The sequence below is a fragment of the Vidua macroura genome, chromosome Z (genome assembly GCF_024509145.1).
Source record: "Vidua macroura isolate BioBank_ID:100142 chromosome Z, ASM2450914v1, whole genome shotgun sequence".
NCBI lineage: Eukaryota > Metazoa > Chordata > Aves > Passeriformes > Viduidae > Vidua > Vidua macroura.
In genome coordinates, this window is record NC_071611.1 from 9308414 (window position 1) to 9333637 (window position 25224).

At 39.7% G+C, this 25224-nt stretch overlaps 1 protein-coding gene across 8 annotated transcripts in view; it reads left to right on the forward strand.

The window, feature by feature from the left end:
• SEMA4D (semaphorin 4D) overlaps positions 1-25224 on the forward strand; it is a 97424-nt gene that overhangs the window by 70988 nt on the left and 1212 nt on the right. For 3 of the 8 annotated variants that reach the window (XM_054002611.1, XM_054002609.1, XM_054002610.1), the window contains 8 exons: positions 5-156; positions 1868-2043; positions 2171-2327; positions 3067-3289; positions 3707-3822; positions 6800-6972; positions 7196-7239; positions 8357-10681. In XM_054002611.1, coding sequence (XP_053858586.1) covers positions 5-156; positions 1868-2043; positions 2171-2327; positions 3067-3289; positions 3707-3822; positions 6800-6972; positions 7196-7239; positions 8357-9168 — 1853 coding nt within the window. In that variant the 3' untranslated portion in view covers positions 9169-10681. Of the gene's footprint in view, positions 1-4; positions 157-1867; positions 2044-2170; positions 2328-3066; positions 3290-3706; positions 3823-6799; positions 6973-7195; positions 7240-8356; positions 10682-11033; positions 11241-13069; positions 13095-18059; positions 18090-19507; positions 19530-19749; positions 19792-21748; positions 21959-24623; positions 24722-25224 lie in introns of those variants that run through there. The other 5 variants (XM_054002613.1, XM_054002612.1, XM_054002614.1 and 2 more) reach the window with 5 other exon arrangements.

The following is a 25224-nucleotide window of genomic DNA, read 5'->3' on the forward strand; positions in this document are numbered from 1 at the left end:
GTAGAGCCCAACTTTGTTTTTGCTGATGTGATAAGAGCAGATCCAAACAGCACAGATGGAGAAGATGACAAGATATACTTCTTTTTTACTGAGGTGTCTGTGGAGTATGAATTTGTTGGAAAATTGATGATTCCAAGAATAGCTAGAGTATGCAAGGTGGGAGATAGTTCAGTTTACTTTTACTGTATCTCACAGAATCTTGCATGTGCATGTTAAAAAACATTCATTATTCTGGACCTACTGCCAGGTAGATGGAGGTGTTTGAGTTTAGTAGACATAAATGAATAAGCTGTTCCATACTGAGAAGGCCTAATGGTTGGTCTGTAAATAAATACATTATTTGGTTTTGCACAGTTGTGAAATTTCAGTACATCTGGGGGTTCTGGTCTTCTGGGAGAAAACAGAGCAACCATGACAAAACCCAGCAACAGAAAAAGTGTTGCTTCAGTTTTCATTGTTAATTTTTTCAAACAAGTACAGCTCCCTGTGAAGAAGTGACTTTGGTTGGAGCTTAGCAGGTAGGATGTGTGTCAGGTGACTTATAAGTAGCTGTATGCAAACACAACTGTAGCCATGTCCACAGCAAAATAGTTCTTGACTGTAGTGTAACAGATGGGGCTTCTATGAAGCTGCTACAGCTGCCAGAGCCTGAAGGGAAATGGTCACCAGCAGCCTGATTCTGTCACACTTGCTGTGCTTAAACCTCAGTGTGTTAAGCTGATTCAAGTACATCCTCAGGAGTGCTGGTTAAAAGTCTTGATGGAAGTTTTTTCAGTAGAAAATGTTTACCAATTTTTTTTTCAGTGGAATGTATCAATTTCCTTTTTTTCCAACAGGAAATTTATCTGGCTGTTTCATTTTTATGAGGTTGAAAGTTTTATTTTGACTTTACTGCTTTGTATTTAAACAGGGAAGTCAAAACATCAATAACAAGTTAATGCCCTTGAGATTTCCATTAAATAAGGAGCTGGAGGCAGGTTTAGATGGGGATTGCTATTATGGCACTCTGCCCACAGACAGCTTGTGCACACTTTAAAAGGGGAGTACAGTGGAATATGAGAGCTTCATTTATTATATTGTTATATATTTCAGAGTGTTGTTTGAAATAGAAATCAGTGACAGATTGCAAATCTGTAAGCATTTATGCCTAATTGTTTTAATACATTTTGCAGATTTCCTTTAATACATTGCATACACAATTGGATAATGAATGGAATTATTAATACTGTTTCAAAATGCCCTTTTATAAGGGAAATATCAGAGCTACAGCTCAATTATCAAATATTTTGAAACGTATGTCTAGTCAATATATCTTAAATTAAGCCTTGGTACCTGGCAATCCTTAATAAAGGTGGTAACTTCTAGGAGGATTAAAGAATTGCTGGATTTCTTCTAATGAAATTATCAGTGTAAGGCAAGTCTTAAGGCATATTGCAGCGTTAGCATTTTAATGAGTTTTGATGTCACTGAACAAAAGCAGTATTACGTATTTCTCTTCAAGGACAGTATAATACTTCCATGCTTGTTTTACTTTTTTCCTAATGATACATTGCCCTCTCAGTTTTTGTGAGTGATGCTGAAGTATGGTTCTTCATTAACTCTCATATTTCATCTTCCCCGTATGTGTGATAGAAATAATTTTGCATTATTTTTGTTGAACCAGTTTTCCTGTGGCTTTCATACTGTTTTGTTTGTGAATATGTTGATATTTATTGCTGTTGCTAGAGATGAAATAGATGTTGCTATAGATGAAATATTATAAAACACCAGGGCTTTGTAATTGCATGCTATAGAGCAGTGGTTCTTAAGTGCAAAAATGCTGCTAGTTCTCCTCACAAACACCTTTTTATTTTTTTAATATCATAAGAGAGACCAAGGAGGATTAAGGACCTTGCAAAAAAAATGGACTTCGTTTCTCAAGGCCAGACTGATTTGTACCATCCCTGATAAGAATTTAATTTTCAATGTTATCAATGATGCTTTTATTCTCAAATCTCCAACTTTGAAGGAACCAGTGATATATGGAGTCTTCACCCCACAACTGTAAGTGTGCTATAGCCTTTTCCTGGATAAGTACCTTTAATCTCAATTTGTTACTACAAGAAAATGATATTACTCCTATGTTTTGTTGGGTTTTGTTTTTTTTCCTAATTTCTTCCTGAATTAATAGGAATAATGTGGGGTTGTCAGCAGTGTGTGTATACAATCTGTCTACTGTAGAAGAGGTTTTCTCAAAAGGAAAGTACATGCAGAGTGCTACAGTGGAGCAGTCTCATATAAAGTGGGTACGATACTATGGGGAAATTCCGAATCCTCGACCTGGTGCGGTAAGTTTCTGTAGTCTTGGATATCGTGACTTTTTCAATGTTCAGGAGGAACCAGACTAGGGAATACTAGTAACCTACTAATATTTGCCCTCACCTGGTTACTTCTTATAAAACCTTCATAGAAAAATACTCCAGTGATATGTTCTGAACTTTATATCTGGGAATCAAAGTCTGGGTTTTTTTAATTTAGAATTAAGTTGTTTGCTAGTTTCGTATTTCATTATTTTGCTAATAATTTTCTCATTGTGAAATAGAACTCAGTTTACACTAGCAACATCATACCCTTTTTGTTCATATGAAAGGAAGTGTAGCAACTCCTGAATTGTCTCAGTAGAATCAGCATATTTATCTAATGTAGTGCACTGCATTTCCTGGTGCTGGGTCTCTTTCAGACTTTTTTTACTTCCTTATGTTCCTTACAGTCATACTGTTGCTAGTACTGAAAGAGGTGATGGTTAAAAGTACTGAAGGTGCGTGAGAGCACAGAAGGAATATTGTCCTAGATTGTATTTTGGACCAAAACAAAAATGTAGTCCAAAGCTCAGGGATTAGCACATCAAAGTGCTATGAGGACCTTCCTTGGTACAATGAGTATTGTGTACAGGTGTGGTTACTGACCAGAATAATGTGGAGAAGAAAATGCATGCAACTGCTGTTAATTGTCTTTATTTTGTACAAGTAAATGGTACAATTTGGTTCTCTTCTTTCTTTTTCACTCGCTCCCTATCCCCCCTTCTAGTGTATAAACAATGAAGCCAGAGCATCAAACTACATGAGTTCTCTGAATTTACCAGACAAAACATTACAGTTTGTTAGAGATCATCCTCTAATGGATGACTCAGTGACTCCAATGGGAGACAGACCTCGCCTAGTAAAGCGAGATGTGAAGTATACACAGATTGTAGTTGACAGAGTCAGAGCACTCAATGGCACCATCTATGATGTTATGTTCATCGGTACAGGTGAGTTCTGCAGAACACCTGGTTTTGGTGATGCACTGATTCTTAAGTTTTCTTAGAGAAACTCTTGGGATTTCCATATTTAGAGGGCTTTTACAGGAGCTGATGTAAAAACAAGGTGTCACAGTAAGTGGACAATCTTAGGTGCTTTGAAAAAATATTGCATGAAAAGAACTGCAGAGCTTCAGTGAATTCAGCAAAACCACACAATATAATTCCCAGCTGGTCATTCTGTGCCCCAAAATGTTATTTCCTGCTTAGAAGTCCTGATCATGGCAAGTTTAATGGTTGCCTTTGACACAGAAATGTTCTGCTGAGCAGCAAGCAGATTACTGAGAAAACTTAGAGCAGTTGTGAAGGCTTTTTTCTTGCCTCTTTATTTCAAAGCTCTTACTTAAATACATTGCTTTTTTGTTTCAGATCGAGGAGCCCTGCACAAAGCTATCAGCTATGAAAATGGAATGCATATTATTGAAGAAACACAGCTTTTTCCAAATTTTGAACCAGTCCAAACTCTCTTGCTTTCATCCAAAACAGTGAGTGTTACAAGCATCACAGCATTTATTGCCTTTTGTTCTTTCACAAAACTTTTTTTGCACCACTTTGTGACCTTGTGACAAGAGACCATCGCTGTGCATGGAGCCAGCCAAAGGCTGCATTTGTAACTCAACATGCTGCAACAATCACATACTGCCTGCTGCATTTCAGTATGTTTGGTAGGTGGTAAGCTTCTGGAGATATTTAGACTTGGAGAATGGCTAGAGGAGCACAGGGTCTTCACTTGGTTTCCATATGCAGAAGCAGGAAACTGTAAGATGTTTAAGAAACTAGTTTCAGTTTTGCAGGGCTGTAAAAAACCTGACCCCTTGTGGCCACTGCAGATTTGTGAGGAAAATTCCCAGGGATTGAGGTTAGCAGAGGAGTGTGTGTGGTTTTGAGGAAATAGACCTAAGAAGAGAGAACAGTCTTCTAGCATAAGGACTCATAATTGTGTAGTTGACTTATGCTGTCCCAAATCTCTCAGGCTTCTGCATGCTGGTTGTGTCATGGGAGCAGTCATATTGCTGCAGCTGTGGGTGAGCCTCTGGTGAGGTCCTGTCTGCCCAATGGGCACCAGCTGCAGCTCCAGCTGCATGGCACAAGAGCTGCTGCACACTCCAAACCTGGCAGCTGTCCTGCACTGTTTATCAGTTGTTTGGTTTAATCCTAGAGTGCTTTTATGACAGTAGGAGAATAGTCACTGTGTGTAGTTTGTTCATGAGTTAGATTTCTGCCCCTGCTTGCTCAGAACTTCACATCCATGAATATATCTGTCTATGCCTAAAGTCACTTGTAGCATCAGCATCAGTGAGGTGTTCTGGGTTTCATAAAGATTGAATGCCTCTTTTGAAGTGTCTAGTGGTAATACCAGTATTCAGTAGCTACCTAGTGATCCATACATAATTGCTCTGCAGCTTAGGTGCTTAGGAATACTTTGAAACAGCTTTTATTTTTGTGTGATATTTAATAAAATTTTGCATGTCAACATGATCAGCTCAGTGGAACTGAGCTTTATGCCATAATTTTTACAAGCTCATTCTGTGTGCTTATTTATTCTTTCATGCTTATAATAGAAAGAAAGGACAGAGTGTGGTTTTGCTAGACAAATGGAAAGCAGGATTAAAAGCATCTGTGCTTAGTTTTCCGTAAACTTATTTGTATTATTTTTGTATGATATGTCATACTGACAACTCGCTTATGTATCTGTGCAGTTATGTATTACGTGTGTATATATACATACACACAAAATAGTTACTTAATCTGCAAAAAAAGGTTCAAATTACTTGTTTTGACAGGCAGTTTTGGAATTTGCCCTGTCATAGAAGGTAATGACTGATAGCTCTTCTAATATATATGCTAATACCCATTAATTGTGGGATCATTCCTACACTGGCTTAATTATGATTTGCCTATTTTCAGGGGCATGCTAAGAAAGAGATGGGCATTAAGCCTGATACAAATATGCATCATGTAGCAATTTCAGCATGCACTTTGTATGCTGAAGGCTGCTGTAGGAATAATAGCATTGAATTTATTCACTCTGGGTCCAGGTGCCACATTCTCACTGAAGTAATGCTGTCCAGAACATTCCCATAAAACCAGAGATCCTTTTCAGTGATGGGGAGTGGGAGTTTGGGTCAGCTGCCAGAGTCATGGTAACTGTATAGTCACTGTACCACCCAAACAGGGATTCCTGCTGCTCCCCAGCCTGAAAACACAAGTTTCTGCCTCCACAGTCAGTGGCTACTGAAGTCCATCACAGAGCTGGTATTGTGTTACACGTCATGGCATCTCACAGTAGTGGATTAACCACAGAAGGGTAATAATTACCCTCATGGTGGGCTTTAGACCTCTTTGGAGTCAGAGTCCTTTCTAAGAGCATTTTTCAGTAGTCTCTAGGTTCTTCCCATAGTGTGTGGAGGGTGGTGGGCAATCAGATGAACCTACAGTAGATCACCTTAATTCCTGCTTGACCAGAAGGTGTGTCTTTTTCAAACAGTTTGCTCAGCTCACTGCATGTTCCCTGGAATCTTTGATGTATGAGCTGGGAAACATGCCAAGACACTACAGCCCATGTGCAGTATTGCACTGTTGCGGTGTTATCCAGCAGAGCATTTGAGAGTGAGCAGTGCTTAGTGTACTCTGGAAATCCTTGAACAGAATGGGAAGCTTTTCCTAGGAAGTTGTATGTCTCAAACACTTTAGACTTCTTCTGTGAGCACTGCAGCACTTCCCTTTGAGGTTTTGCCTGACAGTGTGTAAAGTCACAGTGTACCTTTAGCTATCATTTTCCCTGAGCTCTAAAGCAGATGAGTGAGATCGAACAGCTGCCTGCCTTTTATAATGAGTGTGGTCTCTTCCTGCTCCGCTCCCAGTCAGACTGCTTTGGGATCCCCAGCAGCAATGGTTCAACAGCCATTACGATTATTTTCCCCTTCTTCTCGGTGTCTTGCCACTGCTGTTTCCTTTGAGTACTACCAGTGTTTTTTCTTAAGAAGCATTTGACTCTCTTAAGGATGATGCTGATGTGGCTGCAGAGAGTGGCTGGCTGAAGAGCTGAAGGCAGTAAGGCTGCTTTGCGTTAACAGGAGCAGCCCTACTGCCTGCTCAGTCTTGCATGTGCCAACTGCAGCCTTGTCACCAGCACAGCCATGACTTGCCTCATAGAAGGATTATTGCATTCATATTTCTGGGAAAATGGATTAAGTCATAGTTAGACATGGTTACTTTCCACATACCCATTCCAGTTTTTTGTTGTCTTTTTTGCACTTTTCAGCATTGCTGCAGTATTTCCAAGATAACTTTCTAGAAACAAAAGCTAATCAAATGCTTACTCTCCTGAGGCACCACTTTTTTACAAAAAAGGCTGTATGTATGCAGTTCTTTAATAACACTTAAATTGTTACATGAATTGGGTTGTTTGGGTTTGAGGCCGTGATTTTTTTTTTTTAAATTGTACTTTGTTTTCTTTAGGGCAGAAGATACCTCTTTGCTGGTTCAAATTCTGGTGTGGTGCAGTCTCCAGTGGCATTTTGTGACAAGTACACCACTTGTGTTGACTGTGTTTTAGCAAGGGATCCTTATTGTGCTTGGAAACCTCTTGAAGCTTCCTGCATTGATATTTTTAAAGAAGGTGAAATGGAAAGGTAATAGTATCCTTTGATGTCCTTACAGTTACAATCAATATTTAATCAGTCTTCTCCCATACTGATAATTGGAATTTTAAAAATGGAATGTTTTCAAATACAAACTTTTTCCTATCCATTTATATCTGCTAGTGCTGTTTAGATGACTCTTACTAATACAAGGGGATGGGCAGACTTTAGGAAACAAGATTTGAAGTTGTAACGGTTGGACTTCCTTTTACAGGAACTGGATTCAAAACATAGGTGGAGATGCATCTTCTTGTTCTGGTGAGTTTGTCTTTGAAGAGCTCCTTCATATGTCTGGGTGGAGCGGTGAGAGAGTTCTGTTTAGTTCAGCTTTGCTTTTGTGATTATCTGGACATTCATTTACATTGTAATAGGTATGGAATTCTGCCTTGAATATTTGAGCATCTGTACAACCTGCATGTTGTCTTAAAAACTGTCTGTGTTTGTATGCATTTCAGTGTGCAGTGCACAGCCCCTGAAATGAATGGGGGCACCTCAACAGTGACTTGTGAATGAAAGCAATACCAGAAGTACTCCTAATGCAGAGGCCTCTGTCTCTTTGATGCAGCATTTGACATTCTACTGTGAGCTTTGACAAGTGCTTGGTTATTGCTGCTAGATCAGATTAAATTATTCCGAAAAAAAGCTGGTTTTATGGTGAATAGAGAGGGGAAACTTAGAACATGATACAGAGCAGCTGAAGGACCTTCCATAGTGCTTTAAAGCAAGTAACCACAGGTCCTTTCTTTGTCCTGTGTGCTGCTGCCACCAGATCAAGGAGATCATAAAGTGTAGTAGAGTTACAGGAGATTTTAGCTACAAGTAAAAAAAGCTCTTAAGAGATTGATGTACTCACTTTTTATTTATAATCCAAGCAAAGTATGGACCACCATGAGAGCTTTACTTCTAATTTTTTTTATTAACTTACGGGATGCCATAAGTTGTGGGTGTGCCGTAAGTGGAAATATCCTTTTTTTTCAAAAGAGAGTTCCTAGTTCAGTTTCCTCTTGGATACTTCGTAGTTGCTGCTTTACTTGAAATGTACTGATTGGATATAAAGTGAGACCAGGTACAGTATCTTTCCTGAACAGTGACTTCGCAGGTGCACACTCAGTTGTGGATCAGTGAGGTCTCACCTTTATCTAGAAGCGGAGGCTGTCTTAGAGTTGAGGTGTCCTGTCTCTTAGTTTGTCTTGATGTTCCACATGCAGCTTGGTATTCCACTGAGATTCTTGCATGCTGTCCACCTGGTCTTGTGAGGTGAATGCCATAATCTTCATGCTTCCAGTAAGACTGTAACACAGTCTGGTGAAGCTGTACAGATTAGAGCAAACTGGAATCATTGCTGATACTCTGCACGTTCATTTTGATGTTCCAGATAAAGTAAGAGAGAATCCCCTACAGCATACATTCAAGCATGGGAGCACAGCAGAACTCAAGTGTTCTCAAAAGTCCAATCTGGCACAGGTAGTTTGGAAGTTCAAAGATGATGTGCTGAGAGTGGAGAGTCCCAAGTACCGCCTGCTGGAGAAGGCACTGCTCATCTTCAATTTATCAGAAGGAGACAGTGGTGTTTACCAATGCTTGTCAGAAGAAAAAGTGAAAAATAAGAAATTTTCTCAAGTGCTGGCTAAGCATGTTTTGGAACTGAAAAAAATGCAGCATACCGTGGTGGGCCCCACTGCAACAGCTGCACCAACAGAAGGTAATAGTGATGTGCCAAAAGTGTCAGCTGCCTCCAACACAGAGCTCTTCAATTCAATTCCTGATGCAGTTCCAGAAAAGACAATGTTCCTCAAGTCAAATGATAACTTCCTGTTGATGTTCCTCTTCCTCTTCTTTTTCATTCTCTTTTTGTGCCTGCTTTCCTACAACTGTTACAAAGGCTACTTGCCAGGGCAGTGCTTGAAATTTCGCTCTGTGATGCTGCTTGGTAAGAAGAAAACTAAGTCAGATTTTTCTGATTGCGAGCAAAGTGTAAAAGAGACGCTGGTGGAGCAGGGCAGTGTCAGCCACCAGAGTGGGGAGCAGCCCAAGCCTGCGCATGACACTGGCTACGAGACGGAGCCCGACTGCGGGAACAGCCAGCTGCAGGCTGGGGATTCGCAGGCGTCCCGCGAGGCCAAGGACAAGCCCTTCGACGTCAAGTGCGAGCTCAAGTACGCCGACTCGGACGTGGAGGGGGACTGAAGGAGCCCGTGGTCCCTCTCAGTGGCGGAAGTGAGCTGTGCTCCTGCAGCTGGCTGTTTGAGCACGGAGACCCTGGGTGTAACCCCATAGCAGGGGTTACAAGCGTAAGCTGTACAGCAAGCCAATTTTCATTCAGATCTCAACAGATTAGAGAAGTGGTGTACTTGTCTGGAGACATAGCATCTTGTGTGGTACTGTCTTTTTTTCTGTTTTTTCAAATGGCCAGTTTCAGATCACTACTTGTTTATTCCCAGTTTTCCCCCCACTGAGCACTTTGCTCTATTGAAGCTACTTGCTTGTTCTTTGGCCATATTCTCCGATAGAGTAAAAGTAACTTTACAATTCAGTTGGCTTTAAAAAGTACTTCAGTCTTCACATATTTTTAGTTGCCATTAAAAAAAGATCTAGTTCCATTTTAATTCCAAATTGGAAATTGAGTTTAGTTTATCAGATTGGTAAATTATAGACTTTTGTCCAGATTGGGACATATTTTTTCTTTCCTTCTAGTGATTGTTTTTAGTTTTATGCTTTGTGTTTTGGCACACTAGATCTTTTTAGTTAAAGTTAATTTTTTAACTGCTCTACAAGTATCTTAGATTTTAAGGTATAATGGGGATAGCATTGCCTTGATTTGTGTAAGACTCAGGGATAATCTTGTTTAAAGGCTCTTTGCTGCTTTCTAGAAACGTAGGTACAACAATATCAGTACAAAACATGGAGTAAGTGGGGAATGGGGAAGGAGGAAACAAATGTTTCTTTTTTTAATTTTTTTTTCCTCCCCCCCACCAGCCAGCCAGCTGGACGTAGTCACATTTTATTTTCTGAACAAAACTGGATTTATTTTTTTTTCTTTAGTTAATAGAACAGTACAGGCAAGCAACTGTCAGTTAGCAGTGACAAGGAAAGAGGTTTCTTGCATTGTGGAAGCAAAACAGGAATCAAGAAGAATTAACTCCAACAATTCAGCTAGTGACTCACTGGAATGGACTGTTAGGACACAGCCTGATGAGAAAACGTTGCTGATTTTTTTCTTCTTTTCAGATTCAGAAATAACTCAGCTTCTTTTTGTGACAAATACTTGCAGCGTCACCCTTTCTGGATGATACCTTCACTCTCCTATGCAACTGGAGACTGGAACTGGAGCTGCTTAAACAATCAGTCCTTTGAACTGTTTATGTGAATCATGCCTGCTAATGTGAAAGTGTGCATTTGTTCTCAGCCTGGTTCACAGCAGCACTGTTTGTCTGTAAAAGCATTTTATGTGTGCAGTACAGTCCTGAAGAATTGTTCCTCTCACTGCTTCGTTCTGTAAATATTGCTAGAAGTAGAATACATTTTAACAGTAAATAGCAGTATGCCTGGGCTGCGTTTCTGTGTTGAACCTTCATGCAAACATAATTTAGACCATCTTAGTGTAAACAGTTTATATTTTATAAGATTCAGTTTGGTTTTATTTTTCTATTTTTAATTATGTACATATAACAGAATAAATATTAAAATAAATTGTATTACATCTTGGATTTTCTGAAATGTGACACGACGGTGCTTTCCATTTGGCAAGCACTAATGTTCCTTGTGATTTCCTTTGGGGGGAATGTAAAAACTTCGTAATGAATTTGAAGCAGCCTCTCAGCTTCAACTGAATGGGTTATAATGGAGGGTGAGGAGATGGGAAGGATGGGAGAAAAACATTTTGGGAGAAGGAGGAGAGTGCTCTTCTCTTGGGACCTAGGGACACTTCGTCTTACTACCTTTCTAAAACTCATTTGTCTTTTGCATTATTTTCTCATTGAGTGATGTATTTCTTGCAACTTCTTTCCTTAAGTACCCTTTTACTTTCTTTTCTGTCCTCTTCTGTCACACAGCCTCATCTCCTATATCTTTCCCTCCTACTGGTACCTCCTTTTTGTCCTGTGTGGGAAGTGATTCACCTCCTTCACCCACCAGTACCCAGCCTGATGTTTGGTCTAGCAAAGACCCTGTAAAGGTCATGTTGTTGCCACCTTTCCTAAGTGACCAGGCACAGCATGTTAGTGTGCGGGGACCCTTCCACCTCTTCTGCCAAGCCACAGGTAAGTTGGAGGACCCCTGTATAAGCCAGCACTTTCTGCATTAAAGTTTTAGCTATGTCACCATGTACTGTATAAATCTTCCTTTTGTGATGTTTGGGGGTGGAAAACAAGAACAAAGAGAGACCGTATCAGGATGCCAGCATGCATCAGATGCCAACATGCTCTTACCAAGAATAAGTCACTGCGAGTACCATACTGTATAATGGAGGCTCTGATTCAGCAATCCACTTCAGTATGTTGATAGTGGATTTTATTAGGCTCACTTGCATGCTAAAGGAATTCGGTGAATCAGGATTACATCTGGATGTTTAGCAGGTAGATATTTTCATTGTCAGTGTGTATGCAGTTTAAAAAATACACTTCTTATTTGAAATTTGAATTTGAACTTAGCATATTTTGTGGACCAGGTCAGTCATTCCTTTTTCCATCTTACTTCAAGTGGCGAAGTATATACACTAGTAACTTCCATTTTATAGCAGATATGTTATCTGACGTGTACAGGAGGACACAGCTATTTTTTCACAGCAGTTCAGCTTTTTTTCCAGTTTTTGTTTGGATTGTTACAAATTACAATTTGTAATCGCTGGTTTAAACTAAGTATGATTTAATGGATCAAAACAGGTCTTCATATGTAACCTTATTCTTTAAAAGAAGAAATTATATAGCTTGAATATAAAAAATAGTGTTGTTCCCATATTGGCATCTCTCTTAGCATTACGTGGAATCAGATGGAAATGCATGAGTCTTTATTAACATAGATCTTAACAAACGCACTGTTCGTATTTCCATGGTTAAAAGGAACAACTGTGGGATGAAGGTTCTTTCATAGACTAGAATAATTCATATTGGAAAGCACATTTCAGCAGTTATTTGTTCACTTTTGCGACAGGCAATTCAGAAACTTAGTAGTCCACTATGAAAATAAAGTTACAGTAGCACAAAAGATTTAAACAATTTGATAATTGTGCTACAGACATAGACTTCATTTTAGAATTCCTTTTTTTTATCCACTAGTACTCAACATAATGCTGATGCTGCTCTTAAAAATTGTCAGTAATTGTATTTGAATTTAGGAAGGAAGGCACAGTGTCCTAAAGTCAGCACATGGACTCCACTCCTCAGGAGGTGTAGGGGTGAATAGTGGAAGAAACTCTTAACAACCACCTGAAATCCAAGGGATGCAGTAATGGTACAGGTGGGGTCAAAGTGACCAGCTATAGAAGCACTTCACATGCATGTCAAAGCAGGGAAGGACTGGACTTTGTATTATGGATGGAGCTTTTGCTCCCTTTGGGAAGTGAGGCAATTGGCTGACACATCAAACTCTTCTTACCCAGAATTACAATTTCAGTCTCTTGATTTAAAAAACATGCAAACCAGCAAATGCAGACCAGCACACAGAACTGGTGCAGATATTTGCATCTTTCTGGGTCTTGCACGTGAGGCTATATTAATTAATCCTGGGTGGGGGGTGGCTAAATAATTGCTTTTGCAAGGAAGGTCTCTGTTTGGATTTGTTCAGTGTCAGTTTATATGTCTTTATATTAACATAGCTTTAGTGGAACTTGATTTCTCTCAGCTATTAAAATAAGGTAAAATATGTTGGCAAAGTGCAAAAGGGTTAAATGAGACTGGCAGATAATTGAATGTTGTGCCTGGTCGTCTGCAAAAAAGGATATGGCATCAGTAAATGTATGATGCAAATACATTGCCACATCATCCAGTAAAAACCTCAAAGCTTAATTTTAATTAAGTTTCTAGCTTAATTGTTACTTTATCTGAATTGCTGAATCTCTTCCTTTTTTTTAATTTTAAATATCTATTTCAAGCTGTCTGGAAACTCAGCAGGAGTTGGTGAGTTCTTTTGCTCATCTGTTACTCATCCCACATGTTTTAACCTGAAAGCTCACCTAAGGATAAGACTTTACAACCTTGTAACTGGCTCATTTCCATAAGGTAAAGTTAAGTGGATACAGCACAAACAGCATTTGTGGCAAACTGGTATATTTTTTCTGAAAAATAAGTTTTTTCAAGCATGGAATATTTCCTTCCACTCCTTTGGAAGAGGGAGGAATAAATCTCCCTTTGCAAATTTTCTCCCAGTTTGTCTCTTTACCCCCAAAGAGTCTAACATTTCTCCAGAGACCTGTCTGCTCTATGTGTGTGGACAAACATTAGGTTTTCTGTGTACTTTCTCTAATAGAAAATTTCTCTCCCATTACAGAATTTTTTAAACTTCTAGAGGCAGTTCAGGCAAGTTTCAAATAAATTGAACGAAGTACTACACTGTCTAGTTCAGGGGAGAAACAGTGATTTGGCGATGTACACACCCGCTGTATAATTTCTCTGGTGTGCTCTGTTGAAATTGGGTATAGTAGGAACAGGTTTTTCCCAGAGTTTTGATTCTACTCGAATATGTTTCACTGGAATGTCCTCCCCCTGCTTTAGCTACATGTCCATAATTTCACAGACAAAACTAAAATACAGTGAGTGTGCTGTGTGATAGTTTAAATGCTTTTATAATCAAATGCTACAAAACACTGTGCTTCACCTGCAGATCAAGCCTCTTTGTGTCCATGGTGTCAAGATGACTCCCTCCCTTAATTCATCTGTAGCTGGAGATTTTACATATTGGATTGTTTTCATTCTCAGTAAAAAATCCCTAGTAGTGTGAAAATAAAAGTTCTGTGAATTTGGAAATACACTTTCAAGGAGTTGCTATTTCATGGAGATACTGAGATGGGTATCTGGTAACACGTACAATGCCTGTTCCCTGTGGTTACACTGTTTTAGAAGGAGTACAAGAAAGTTTCCCGCATCTGTGGAAGAATAGATCCATAACTTGCAAGAATCAGAGTTGCAAGTGGTTCATTAGAGATTCCTCTTTGTTGGAGCCTGAAGTTGCACTGAAAAACATGCAGAAGGGTGGGGAAATTTTTTTCCCGTAGGAGGAGGAGGTCACCTGTCAGAGACTGACTTACCCATGGAAATGAGTAAGTCATTCTTTGATGAGGGTTTTTTGTTTGTTTGTTTTGTTTGGGTTTTTTTTTTTTTTTTGTGATGGTTTTTTTGTTTTTGTTGTTCTTTTTGGTTTTTGTTTTCTTTTTGTTTTTTTTTTTGTTTTTTGGTTTTTGGTTTGTTTTTTTTTTTTTTGTTGTTTTTTGCCTCATTTGCATGATTGCATCAGCCATGGTGCATCAGCCATGGTGCCCTGGGGTGGTCTGGTCTGGTGTTGAGCTCAGTCAGGTAAGGCATGGAGGTGTGCATCAGCCAGAGCAGAATGAGCCTGCCTAGGAATGTTCTTTGTGCTGGACAAAATGTTTGTCTGGAATGACAAATGACATCATTTAAATTACAGTGTATCAGTATCTTACAGTGAACTTTACTTGGGTTGTTACTTTTCTGTTCTTAAAAGAACACCAATATCAAATAGAAATTTTTCATACTCTGGTGTTTTATAATCAGTTGAAGTTGGTAAGTGGCTCTTAATTACAGCTATGGAGAGATACAAGGCTAGTTTTTGAAATGTGGTAATAGTTTAATTGGTAGCCTTGAAAGGAAAAGCTCTGCATCTTCCAGGACAAATCAATCCACAAATATTTCAAAACTTTAGAAAATTTTTGAATTTTTATGCAGTATATTTTCAGACTTACACAGTGATGCTTTCCTAAGGAATACCCATGACTTTAATGTGCAAGAAGAATACCTTTTTGGGTTTTTTGTTGTTGCTTTTGGGATTATTTTTTGTTGCTGTTGTTTGGTTGTTCTGTTTTGTTTTGTTTTAACTTTAAATTAGTTTTCCTGTAAAGACTAGAATAAGTTCAATGTAAAAATGATTTAAGATTAAGGCAAATTAAAAAGCATCAGACATCAAATTATAAAAGAGGAGAGCAAGGAAAAGAAGTAGAACCAAAAGTGTCTTGTTATTTTTTCCCTAGAAGATTTTGTTAATTTATTGTTTTCCTACATTTCACAGTGTGCAGCTGACTGCACTTGTACAGGTTTTTCCTGCGGAATGAGTAATAAGATGCAGGTGGGAAACATCTTGTGTGGCTTTTGGTAGTTTATAAATTATTAAAACATAAAGACCCTGAAGTACCTTGGGAGATTCAGTCCACCTAGGACTAGCAGCTGCAGCCTGCAGTAGTTAGTGCTTTTGTGATGTGCATAGAGCACTTGAGGCTGCACACCTGCTGCAGTGTGTCCCGTGCACAGCAGTTGGTGTTTTGTACACTCACCACTCAGTCTTACAGGCTGCATCTCATGTCAGCAGAGGGCTTGGGGAAATAAAGCCCTTGCATGGTTTTCAGAGCTTTGCACTGGTAAAAACCCCAGTTTTTACCAGATTTTAGCCTCACAGTTTGAATAAGCCACCCTTTTGAGAGAACAACTTGTCAAAAATTCTGGTGAGGCCAAGGCGGAGAGCTGGCACCTCTGTGCAGGAGTACCTTTGTGAAACAGCAGCTTTGCTATTCAGTTGTACAGTTCATCTTTTCAGCTTGCTTGAGGATTGGGTGCTGCATGGGCTGTCAGCAGAGATGAACTGCCTGGGTCACAAAACGGGCAGTATTTTCCATTTGAATTTAATGTACACAATTTTGGGAGACTGCGAGGGAGTAGAATTTGCACCAGCTTTTGCAGTGTGACTAGGTATCTATGAAAGGAGAAGCTTGCTTCACATCAGGGACTTCTGAGACCCAAATGCCTTTTGGAATGCCTTCTCTCAGGAGGGAGAGGGATTAACTTAGGTGTGTATTTTATTCTCTCTACTGCTTGCTTGCAGAAGTTTACCTGACCTCCCAGTTTAGCCTTTCTTTTTTTGCAGTTCAGCATAAATATTTCAACTTTTTCTTCTTGCTAATGTGGAACTCTTGATTCAGTAATGTCTCAGCTTGAAGCAGTAACCTGGTAGTAACTGCTACACCCTGGCCTTGATTGAGCAGCTGTATTTCGCAGCCCTGCCTAGTGAGATGTGATGGGTTTGGACTGGTACTGGAATCTGGACCATAACCACAATTTTATGCTATTTTCCTCAGAACATCTTGTTACTTCCTACTTCAGGATTGCAACCTGACTACCCGTACACTTGTTTTACTTCCCCATGAAAGCTACAGCCTGTAGACTTGTAATTATAATCCGTCCGTGTGGTGGCTGATAAAATGAGTTAAACCAAATAATTTAAACCAAAGGTGTCATATTTTTTTAACTATTTCAGCAGGAACTGCTACGAGAACTGTCTCAGTGTTTTGTGTGCATTGTCCCCAGAGTGGAGATGAAAATGTCATTTCCATCTCTTCAGTCATCTTCCTGCTAGATCTACCTGTCAAACACAGCAAAAGCTGTTAATGTTCTCTGGAGAATAGAAGTGATTTTTGGAGAGCATGTTACTCCTTAAAATATGTTGTCCAAATTTCTTCACTTTATTTTAAAACTTAACATAGTAGCCTTGTTAACTGATAGGATGGTAGAAAATAATTAGGCAAATACTAAGTGCCAGGGGAAGTTTAGGCTGGACATCAGGAAAAAGTTCTTCACAGAAAGAGTGATGGGGCATTGGAATAAGCTGCCCAGGGAGGTGCTGGAGTCACCATCCCTGGAAGGGTTTAAGGAAAGACTGGATGTGGCACTTAGTGCTGTGCTCTAGTTGATAAGGTGGTGTTAGTTTATAGGTTGGACTTGAGGATCTCAGAGGTCTTTCCCAACCTCATTAATTCTGTGATACTGTGAAAGGGGAACCTAATTTTTTTTTTTTATTATTATTATTTTTTTTTTTTTTTTTTTTTTTTTTTTTTTTTTTTTTTTTTGTGACAGTGCCTGGTTCTAGCTTACTAGTGCTTCATCAGATTTTTAAGATTTTTTTTTTTTTTTTTTTTTTTTCACGGACAATTATTCAAGTTCCAATTACAAAACCTTTTTCTGGACACTCTCAGCATCTGAATAAAATGCATGAACAGTTACAAATTGCATTTTTTTATCTAATGGGCCAGTCAGCCTTTTTCCCAACCTGCTTTTAAATCCACTCTGAGAAGAGTGGAATCCAAGAAGGTGGATGCCGTGTCCTGCTTGCACCTGCGTGTGCGGTGTATCACCTCTAGGGACTGGTTGCTGCTCCCAGCTCTTACATGGTTCACGTTCCGCAGGAAGCACTTCTTGCTGTTCATCTGCCATAATAAGGCTGCATCAGCTTGTGGTGTTGATGTTACACAAAGGGATGGGTAATTTAATGAAGCACCAGGTGTCTGCAGGACCTCATGGATTCTTCAGTGTGAAATACTTGGTATGGGAAGTAATACTCTTCGGCATTTCAGAGAGGTCTGTTGTCTTTGCTTTCTATTGGCTTTTTTTTTCCATTGCTGTCAAGCTTGTCTTCTAGAATGAATTGCCCTGATTTAACAATCAAACACCAACCAAAAAAACTACCCAAAAAATGCACCCCAGTTATACGGGCTACAGGCTATGTAACTTGCATACTATTTGCAGAAAACTGCAAAGATGCTTGTCTCAATTTAAAGATTTTTTCCCCCTACTTTTCCAGTCAGCTACCTTCTGATGGCTTCATTTCATACTGATTTATTATTTTGGTATCAGCAGCAATGACTCAGACTCCTACAACTCAAGAAACTGTGACCAGCCCTAAATCTTTCATTCACATACTGACTAGTGCTGGTGATAATGTTTCATGTTAATGATTGACTAACCTCTTCCTGGGCTAACTTTGATGTCTGATTTAAAAGACCTTCCTGCATACAGATTATAGTGCTTTTTTAAACCTTAATCCCTGCTCCAGATGAGAGCTTCCTGTATGATCTTGGTTTTCAGAAATCTGGGATGTTTGCTTCACCAGAATTCAGCAAAGCTGCAAGCTTGATAACAAGCATTAAATCCAGATGTCATCCTTAATCTGATGCACATGGTGAGCTTTGAAAGAGGTTTTGATGTATATTGGTTATACAAGGGAGGTTTTTTCATAAACTTTAACTTCCCATCCCTGTGGATAGCCTCTGGTTTGTTTAGATTATAGAAATTTGTGTAAAAGACTTTTTGTTACCCTGGTAGAATTTCTCTCTGGGATACCTGTCGGTTTATATTCACTGGATTTCAATTTGCTGTCAATTTGCAGAAATTATTAGCTGGGATGTAGGTTTTCTGATGGCTCCTGCTTTTGTACTAACTCCCCTGTGTGGAAATGTTTTCATGAATTTAGGGAAGTCTTATTCAAATGCTACCCTTCAAGAACTGGGTTAGAAATGAGGGAGGCCTTGTGCTGAACCACCACCAGTGGTTCACCACTGCTCACATTTTAAAATGCAGCTTCACTGGGCTGCTTTTGAATGTCTCCACAGCTCTCTTCACATGGCAGCACTTGGCACAAGGAGCCAGCTTGGCCAGTGCTCCCTCTTGCTCCCCCTACCTTATGTCAATGAGCTGTACTAAATCTACTAAATCTGCTTTCTTTAAATTAGTGTCTCCAAGCTGTCTTGAAAACCATATGTCTATTAGGATGTGATGCATATATGGCAAATGCTTAATTTGGTCCAGCTTAGCAGCGTGCATCCCCATGCTGCTCTGAATCTGTAGCTTTAGTTCTTTAAGTCTGGTTTTATTTACTTAATTCTTTTAACCTTAGGTCAAATTTACATCAATAACCCACTGAATGCAGTCAGACTGTGGTAGAAGATTACAAGCATTTGCAGTTGTTTGAGATTCTATGCTAAAAATGGTGGTTGAATTTTTTTTCCATTTTTGTCAATGGAAAATACTGAGAAAAAGTCATCTGGGTATTAAATATGTGGTTTTTGTAACTCAGCCTGATTCGACACAGGTCAGAGAACCCATTCTGCTGGCAGAAACTACCTGGGCCATTACTACTCTGGCTTTTACTACCTGGGCATTATCATTTCATTCAAACTACTAAAACAGAGAAAATGAAATCTATGTGAGAAAGAAGCAAACACTTCAGAGACACTGGAAATTTTGAAGGTCTTATGCAAAGGAAAGGGTAGTTCAGATAATGCCACAAAGTTTCTTGTATTTTTATTTGATAACTATTAATTCCCCTTCTGAAATCATCAAGGTGGTGAAGTTGATTTTATTTAATCATGTGTAACTAGCGTAGTTTATTGAAGCAATGTTTTTGAAATTAACTGTTTGAAATATATTTCATGGCTGCTTAGGCATAGTTACTTATGTACCTATCTTCTTGTGCTGTTTAATTCTCTGCTTGATTATTATGTTTTAATAAAATAACTTTCTTAAAATCTTTCAAGCATTCCTAACATGGATGGCAAAGTAAGTACATCAGGTCAGAAACTTGTATTTTAAAGGTTGCACTAGACATGTAATTAATTTGTATTATAGTGACGTTAAAAATAAAAGCAGAGTATATGTTTTTATTATTTTCCTTTATCTTCAAAAAATATTTCCCTAACCATTACACTGAAGTCTGAATTTCTTTCCAGGGAGTTGTAGAAAATTTGCATTTAACAAATGTGATTTAAAATTTTTGCAGATGAAACTTTGTCACAGTGTATTTTTTTGTATTGATCCATCCTGAAAATGAAATCAAAGTAGAGAAGGTAATTGCCTGAAAATTGGAAACAAGCTGCCCTGAAATAGGATCAGGAAAACCCTGAGTACCTCTTGCATCTAAATTTTGCTGTCAACCAGTGTAAGTGGGGATGAGTGTGTATCTCTGGGGATTTCCAGTGCTTCTGACTGCACAGAAAAATAAGAGAAGGGTAAAATTGCCTAGTTGCACTTCATAAGGGGCCAATCTCAACCAACACAGCTTGCAAAATTCCATGTATAAGGAAATTGCTACATTTTAATCTCTCAGTGAAATGTGGATGTAAACTGAAATTTTGGCAATTTTCCAGCACAATTGGGATCTTTAGCACTAGAAAATAGAGCAGGTTCTCTGGTGTGAATAGTACATTTGACGTAAGTTTAGGCAAGTGTCCTGCACTAAACATGCTGCTTCCTTGCATGGCTCTAAAATGGCAGGGATTTTGATTTTTTTGCTGTGCTTGCACTTACCAATCCTCCCATTTGTTCAAATTCCAACTTCAGCTTTAGGTTACTAAAGTAATTTGTCCCTGGTTCCAGACTTCCCATGAACTTAGTGACATGTAACCTATCTGCTGTTAACTGTAGAATGAGTACACTCATCCATAAAACACCTTTGAAAAATAAAAAGGGTATGTGCTAGACCAGGTGTTTTCAGTCCAGGGTATGCTTGCCCTTTCTGCCTTGTTAGAGCTGCTGTCAGCCCTTCAGACTGTGCCACTTCCCTCAAGAGAAACTACAATGCTTTTACTAGATCATGTCCTCTATCATTCACACTTACCCTTACTGCTAGTTTATGTGCCCATATCTGTGAGAGATTTGGAAATAAAACTTAGGAGTTAAGAATATGCCGTGATCTCCTTTTTGCACAACATAAAAATGTCTACTATGTACAAATACGTAATATGTACACAAATGTAAAAACTAGGGGTTTTTTCCCCCTGCGTGATTATCTAAAACTTAATGACAGGATTGTAGTTTTCTAGGGAAAAAATGCCACATCAACTTGCAGTATGAAGTGCTCACAGTAAAAGCCATAGTAGGCTCTGTCAAGACATATTGCAGCTATAGTTCATAGTTCATTTTCTTTTTACCCCAAATTTCTCTTCACATCTTCTCTTGCTAAGGCTAGTCTGGATCCTACGCCCAGAGGGAGAAATAGTAATGTTTTAAACATCTGAATTACCAAGTTCTTAGCTTGGCTCAGATGTCTGTATTTTAAATTGAAAGGTTCTGATGCTGCCAAGTGCACTTCAGCCAACCTTCCTAGCTAGTTTTCTGGGAGCAGCTGTTCTGTCCTCCAGGCTACTGTCAATCTCTGATTTATTCAAATATTGCCCTTGCAGGTTAAGACAAATAATAGTAACAAAGCTAAAAAATTAGATTCCTCTTTGTTGTTGATCCAAGGTTCTTTCAAGTTCTATCTTGCTTTAGTGCCTGCTGTGACTACTGGTTCTGTGCTTTTTCCAATTCTACCTCTCTCATTACTGGTTCCAGCATCTTTGATGCACTGAGTTCTTGAACTTTTCCCCTCCTGGCCTTTTTTTCAGATTCCGTGAGGCATGTCTCAGGTGTTTTCAGCTTTGTACCAGGACCTAGGTTGTGCAGCAGTAGGCAGTACGTCCTGGTGCTACAGGAATTCGCACAGGCAGATGGTGCTGGTGTTCATCATTGGCTCTTACCACGTGTGCTAAGTTCCCCATTATGCAAATCCACACAGAATTCCTCAACACAAACCCTCAACTTGGGCTTGAACCTAAATTTTCCGTGCTAGCTCCTCTTAATCCCACATTTTTGGTATCCAGAATTTCAACTGAAGAAACCTAAGAAACATTTCAATCAACCATTTTTATTTTTAAGCCCAATCTTGACATGATGGGGCTTATTTTCTTTTCAAAGACTCATCTTCTATTTTCTTACAGAATAACCTGACATTTTTACAGGTCCGAATAACTCCTACTTTGTCTGGAGGAAGAATGGACAAAAGATGAAGGCATGCATCACAGAGCAATCTCACATGCTGCTTGATGGCAGAGGGCATTTTCTCAGCTGGGTGAAAGATTCAATATCAGAAAACACAGAATACAGATGTTCATTCATCTCAAAAGTTGGGAATGTAACGTCAGAAGTGCTGATCACAGTGGAAGATAAAGGTAGGCTTGTTTCAAGAGTATGCCATTTTTGGCCTGACCCTGATAAGAGTAAAGCTCTGTAATATTCACCCAGAAAACGTGAATATCTAAAGATGGTAACTTTTGCCTACTCTATTAGTATGCACTTCACTTATGGAAAGGTTTTAGAGGCATAAAAACTCCTTCCTCTACCTCCTCTCTCAAAGGACTAATGTAAATTAGCAGTTAAGATCTAGAAATTCAACCAAAACCTGATAAACTAATTCAAAAAACCTGAAAATCAGATGAGTAATGGAGAGTTACAAATAAGTACTCTGATGGAATTCTAGAGGGTAATGTAGAAAAATTCTTTAATTTATAAGGACTTAAGGAAGTCAGATGGTAAAGAGAAACCCCCACTATGCTGAATTTTAAAAATTGCATGATTTGTAAACCACTTACGGTTTGAACTGGGCAAGGTCAGTTTCCTCTGCTCCATTTGGACACTTAGTAGGCAGGAGGGCAGTTAGGTAACTTCAGCAGCTGCAGGATTTTGGGGTGTCCAGGCTACCTACTGCAGTTAGCTCTTGAGACCTTACCCAGGTGTAGAGAAGGTCTGAATAGTCTTTAAAAAGACAGCAGGAGCAATGAATATGATATAGCAGGGATTTTCTTGGCAAGATGAAGGAAGAATGAAGAAGCTGGTTAATACCAAATGTGAGTCTGTCAAGGAAGGCTCAATGCTTCTTTTTGCAATGACAGAGAAAAGCCATGCAATTGCTCCAGTTACTTTGAAGTCTGTCTCAGAAGTAGAATTAAGAGCATCTCAACCAAACCAGTGTAAATGTAAAACAAATGTAAAACACTGTGCTCTAAAAACATACATTTCCACTGTCCCAAAAGATAAATAGAAAATATGTCACCATAAGTCTTACATTCTGAAAAAAAAGCTGACAAATAGACCAAGACGCAGTAACACAGCCCTCCTTAAATTATCAATGTAAGGAAGTATAAGGAATTCTTGAGTGAAATTACATGGCATCTACAGATGGCTGAAGGATCAGAAGCAGCCAGCATGGGTTTAGGAGGGGCAGGTCCTGCCTGACCAACCTGGTCTCCTTTTATGACCAGGTGACCTCCCTGGTGGATGCAGGAAGGGCTGTGGATGTTGTGTACCTGGACTTCAGCAAGGCCTTTGACACTGTCTCCCACAGCACACTGCTGGAAAAGCTGGCAGCCCACGGCTTGGACAGGAGCACTCTTTGCTGGGTTAGGAACTGGCTGGATGGCTGGGCCCAGAGAGTGGTGGTGAGTGGTGCTGCATCCAGCTGGTGGCCAGTCACCAGTGGTGTCCCTCAGGGGTCTGTGCCAGTTCTGTTCAATAATTTTATTGACAACATGGATGAGGGTGTTGAGTCTTTCATTAACAAGTTTATGGATGATACCAAGTTAGGAGGGAGTGTTGATCTGTTGGAGGGTAGGAGGGCTCTGCAGAGGGGCATAGACACGGTGGATTGATGGGCCAAATCCAGCAATATGAGGCTGAACAAGACCAAGTTCTGGGCCTTGGACCAAGTCCAAGTGTTGTGGCCACATTTTGGCCACAATAACCCCTAGCAGTGTTACAGGCTGGGATCAGAGTGGCTGGACAGTGGCCAGGAAGAAAGGGACCAGGGGGTGCTGGTGACAGTGGGTAGACACGAGCCAGCTGTGCCCAGGTGGCTAGGAAGGCAAATCAGCAACAGTGGCCAGCAGGCCCAGGGCAGTGATGGTACCTAGTACTCAGCATTAGTGAGGCCTCACCTTGAGTTCTCTGTCCAGTTCTGGGCCGCTCACTTTAGGAAGATGATAGAGTGTGAAGGTGAGATGCTTGGAGCATTTCCAGAGAAGGGCAGCAAGGCTGGTGAAGGGACTGGAGCACAAGTCCTCTCTCTGTCCTCTGAGCTGGGGGAGCTGGGGTTGTTTAGCCTGGAAGAAAAGGAGGCTCAAGGAAGACCTGATCGCTCTCTTACAACCACCTGAAAGGAACATATAGCCAGATGGGGAGGGTCAGTCTCTTGTCCCAGGACAAGAGGACATGGGCTTAAGCTATGCCAGAGGAGGTTTAGCTTGGACATTAGGAAGAATTTCTTCACAGAAAGGACAATTAAACATTGGAGTAGTCTGCCCAGGGAACTGGTGGAATCACTGTCCCTGGAGGTGTTTAAGGGAAGACTTGGATGTGGCACTGGGTGTCATGGTCTGATTGACAAGGTAGTATTGGATCATAGATCTGATGATCTCAGAGGTCTTTTCCTGATTGATTCTGTGATCCTGTGATACTGAAAAATGGGGAATACTAACTGGACATGTTCATCATGTTAACTGGTCCTTTCCAACATGTCACTTTCTCTCCAGGCTTATGGAGCATTCCTGTGCTTGTTAGATGGGTTTGAACTATTAATTTGTCCATCCTACCTTCTGTATCTCAAATCACAGATAATGGCACTAAACCTGTTTACTCTGGAGGCTATTAAGTTTGCTGCACAGTGTAAGAGACATAACTATTTCAACAAAACTTACTGCCAAATAACATGAAAGGATGTAGAGCAAAATGAAGGATGGGGGTTCCTTCTAGCCCCCTTCCTGCAGGACAAGCCGTCCTGAATCTGATCAGGTACTGTTCTGACATTACATGGTTATACAATCATCCCATTTCCATTCTCAGATAGTTCCAGTCAGGATGCATGGACCAAAGAATTTGATGCCTGGAAAAGTGCCATCAACGAACATGACAAGATGATGCAAAAATGGAGGAAAACATGGGTAAGACTTTCATAGACTGCTTCTTGTACTTCTGCAACTGCATGTATTAATATAACAAAATGACCAGTGTTCCAGTACATTCATCATTCCTGACCCACTCACTCAGCAGTAAAGTCTGTTCTATGTACAACATTCCTTGAAGCCGTGTCAGCTTATTCCTTCAGTCCACTAACCAAGTGCTCATCAGTCAGTAGTCGTGTTCCCGCCCAAAACATTAAGTCTGTGTATAGTGAGTAGATAAATTTCATCACATCTGTAGACTAACTGGATTACTGGATTGCAGAGACTACTGGACTTCATAAATGGTACTGTCCATAAAAGCTGACTTTTTTTTTTTTAAAGAAGTCCATACCCATCTCTTAATATTTTTCTCCAACAGCTAGAACAAAGATCACTTTTAAAAACCTTAGATATTATGTGCTTGCTGCCTGTGGAACAGTTCGTATAGGCAACCTTAAGCCCCATTTTCATTTTTAGAGTGATATTAACACATCATTCTGAAA